The sequence below is a fragment of the Gadus chalcogrammus genome, chromosome 4 (assembly GCF_026213295.1).
Source record: "Gadus chalcogrammus isolate NIFS_2021 chromosome 4, NIFS_Gcha_1.0, whole genome shotgun sequence".
In the NCBI taxonomy this organism is placed as follows: Eukaryota; Metazoa; Chordata; class Actinopteri; order Gadiformes; family Gadidae; genus Gadus; species Gadus chalcogrammus.
In genome coordinates, this window is record NC_079415.1 from 19,276,237 (window position 1) to 19,279,469 (window position 3,233).

Below are 3,233 nucleotides of genomic sequence, written 5' to 3' on the forward strand. Positions count from 1 at the left end.
CACTGGGCATTCGAGTGTGTGATTCTAAAATTCCTGTGAGGTCATACGTCATCATCTTCCTCATGCCCATTTAGATTATATAGGCATGCATCCAGATGGACAACAAAATCAAATCTATCTCTTCCAGTCCCTTATGTCATTGGGTAATTTGAAAGGTTGTGAACCCAACTCCAAGACAGCCTGCTCTGTATATTGCCACTGTATCAGCAGCATGCATAGAGTGCCAGATGCTGATAGAAGGAATACACTTGATAGATTCTACAAATATCTACAGATCAACGATGTTGGAGGGGTGTAGGATGGGGGATCTGGTTGTTGACACGGCAACCTGCATGATCAAGTCAAAAGCCTCCCAGGTCTCAGGCCAGGGCCTAATGCGCCAGGCCTTTCCACTCCAGAGCCCAGGCCGCTGTAGTAGTTGTGGTAGTGAAGCAGTTAGTATAGCGTTAGGAAGGTTAGACACCAACCAGGTTTACACACTAGGGTACTGACCTGGCTTCTCAACAACCCTATATTGAGAGAAACTATGTGGTTAACCTAGAGTTATTGACTTCTGATGGATAAGCTTGAAAAGTCTTTATATTTTGTTTTGTGAATATATTAAGTATTCAAGAAAATACATGTTTTAGAGATGACGTAAGATAAAACAAAATGTTTTGTCATAACTAGAGTGAAAAGCATTAAGCCATTTCAACTTTGTTTACATGTTCTGCAGCTCCAGATGGGAGGATAACAGCAAGAAAAGCTGTGATATTTCTTCTTCATGTTCGCCTACATGATAATGTCCTACAAACATGAGAATAACGTGTGAGGTTGAACATGTGTAAGCATTCGATGTTAGCAATAAATGGAGATAACAACACAATGTCTCATTATGTTTGAGAGTTGGCCTCAGGGGTGTGATTTGTTATTACAAAAGGCAGTAGTAAAAACCTAACTCTTTACCTGGACCACTGATTCGTATGGAGGATGATTTGTTCACCTTTGTACAGCAGAATAACACATTTACCTCCCATGTTCATTGACTTCAAAGTCGCTCACGACTGTCGTATACCGATGTGTGTACTGGTGTGTACGTGTGCAGATGTGTGCGTGCAGGTGTGTGCGTGTGTGTGTGTGTGTGTGTGTGTGTGTGTGTGTGTGTGTGTGTGTGCGTGTGTGTGTGTGTGTGTGTGTGTGTGTGTGTGTGTGTGTGTGTGTGTGTGTGTGTGCGTGCGTGTGTGTGTGTAAAGAGGAGCAGGGTTTATTTGTGTACTGTACCAGAGAGAAGATGTTGGAGTGGCAGTCTTCAAGGCTTGCCCCGTTAGCCACCCAGTTCGCCGCTGTAGTCATAATCTTCCGCCGTTAGGGTTGTCGATGTTGGGCATGTCTAAATCCTACATCGGTATCGACACCGAGCAGGGGCGGCCAACCGGATCGGTTGATACAGTCTGCCACACAACAACCAAAACAAGGAGATACGCGAATAGGCTTCACGCTATAACCTTGTAATATGTTTGTAACAAAAAAAAGGGAGAAACGCCATTATTTTAATCGTGAAACGGTGTAACCTATTATCCACAAAGTATTGATCTGATAGCCTATCTCTTGTTCGGTATGTAGCCTATGTTGTAAATCCAAAATTGTTCGCAGATCACAACATGGTTAGTATCCAGGTCATTCCAGATCTGATCTTTGTCAGAGAACACATCCATGTATCCATTTCAGTCCATGCCGAGACCGATGTCAATCCGTTTCCATTTCAGTCTCTCAGTGGATACTTTAAAGGAGAAATAAGGGCTATCCATTGGAAATCAACCACGTCCTTTTTATTCCACAACCAATCAACACATCAAATCTGAAAATAGTCGTGTAACTTCATAAAATATTGTACGGTAGCTTACGACTTCCTTCGACTACCATAAAGGAATAAACAAGGGGGAAACTTTGGTGTTGATGGATTGTACAGATATTAGATTCTGTCTCCTCCGCAGCTGATGCACCACTTGTGATAGTTTTGGAGGATTGCATGAGCTATTAATAGCTTCTTTCTTAGCGTCCCTCACCATGTAGTCTGAACAGTCTGCTCAAACAACACACACACGGAACGGGTAATCCTTGTTGCTTGTTTCAAAATGATCCATCCGCAGACCAAATGACACAATGAACCTCTGGCTCTTTCTCAGACAAACCGAGTCGACGGGGTTCCGCGCATACCAGATCGTATGTGTCTAACGATTGTCTCGTTTCTTCAAAACGAGGAAAAGTATTCTTACTCCACCACCAGGAAAACGGCGGCAGGTTTCTGTGGACCGAGGTTGAAAAAATCCTTCCTTCCTTTCTCCTTTTTATCATCACAAAATGTCCACGGACTGCAAATATGAAGCAAAAGACGGCTCTGTCTTCAAATATTGGCCGGATCCTTGAAAAGGACGAAATGCTCAACAGCTCGACCACTGGGTCATTTCTTGTCTGGCGCCGATCAGCCTATTAAATAAATCCTGGATCGAATTGGCTCAATATTACCTCCTCAAAAAAAAAATCACAAAGGAAATAAAGACACATCCACTTTTGATAAGGTCCATTGTGTTCTCAGCGAACTAATACCGCGAACACAGGCATGATTCCACAACAAGGCAGAACGGAGAGGCAGCAGAGTCCCTGTCGAGGCATTGTTTATCTCTCCTATACTGTTAGATGCTAAGTGTGTGTGAGTGTTGCTCCCTCTCTGTCTATATGGACACTTGGTCTTGCTGCCGTGCACAGCCTCTGTAGCAATTTCGCGCACTATCTGCCAGCCCAGCACACATTGCAATGTAATGGCGGTCGACCAGCAGTGCAATGGATATACTCGCCTTTCCATTTGGCAAAATTAGCACTCACGTGATCTAAATCAAGGAACACAATACTGTCTAGAATCTCTCTCTTGACGAGATGCTACAGTACGTGTGTGGGTGTGGGTGTGCGTGTGTGTGCGTGTTAGAGTGCGTGTGTGTGTTAGATTGCGTGTGTGTGCACGGTTGACAATCAGCTGTCAGAATGAATACGGATCCCGGAATTGTTAACGGCCCGATTATGATAGGCCTATTACCACAAGGTTTTAATAATAATTGTAAAAAATATTTGGTCGATTTTATTTTTATTTTATTGCAGCAGCCGGGGATAACTGCTGGTAAAAATATGATATCATAGAACGGAGGTCGAAATTAATTATTTCACACAGGATACCTGTCTAGCCTATGGAGTATGATATG

General features: G+C 43.2%; 1 protein-coding gene across 1 annotated transcript in view; it reads right to left on the bottom strand.

The window, feature by feature from the left end:
* The window catches only part of LOC130381779 (mediator of RNA polymerase II transcription subunit 13-like), a 151,708-nt gene extending 148,847 nt beyond the window's left edge, over positions 1-2,861 (bottom strand). The window contains exon 1 of the mRNA XM_056589538.1: positions 1,261-2,861. Within this exon, the coding sequence (XP_056445513.1) occupies positions 1,261-1,332 (72 nt within the window). The 5' untranslated portion in view covers positions 1,333-2,861. The remainder of the gene's footprint in view (positions 1-1,260) is intronic.
* Between the last annotated feature and the right edge of the window lie 372 nt (positions 2,862-3,233).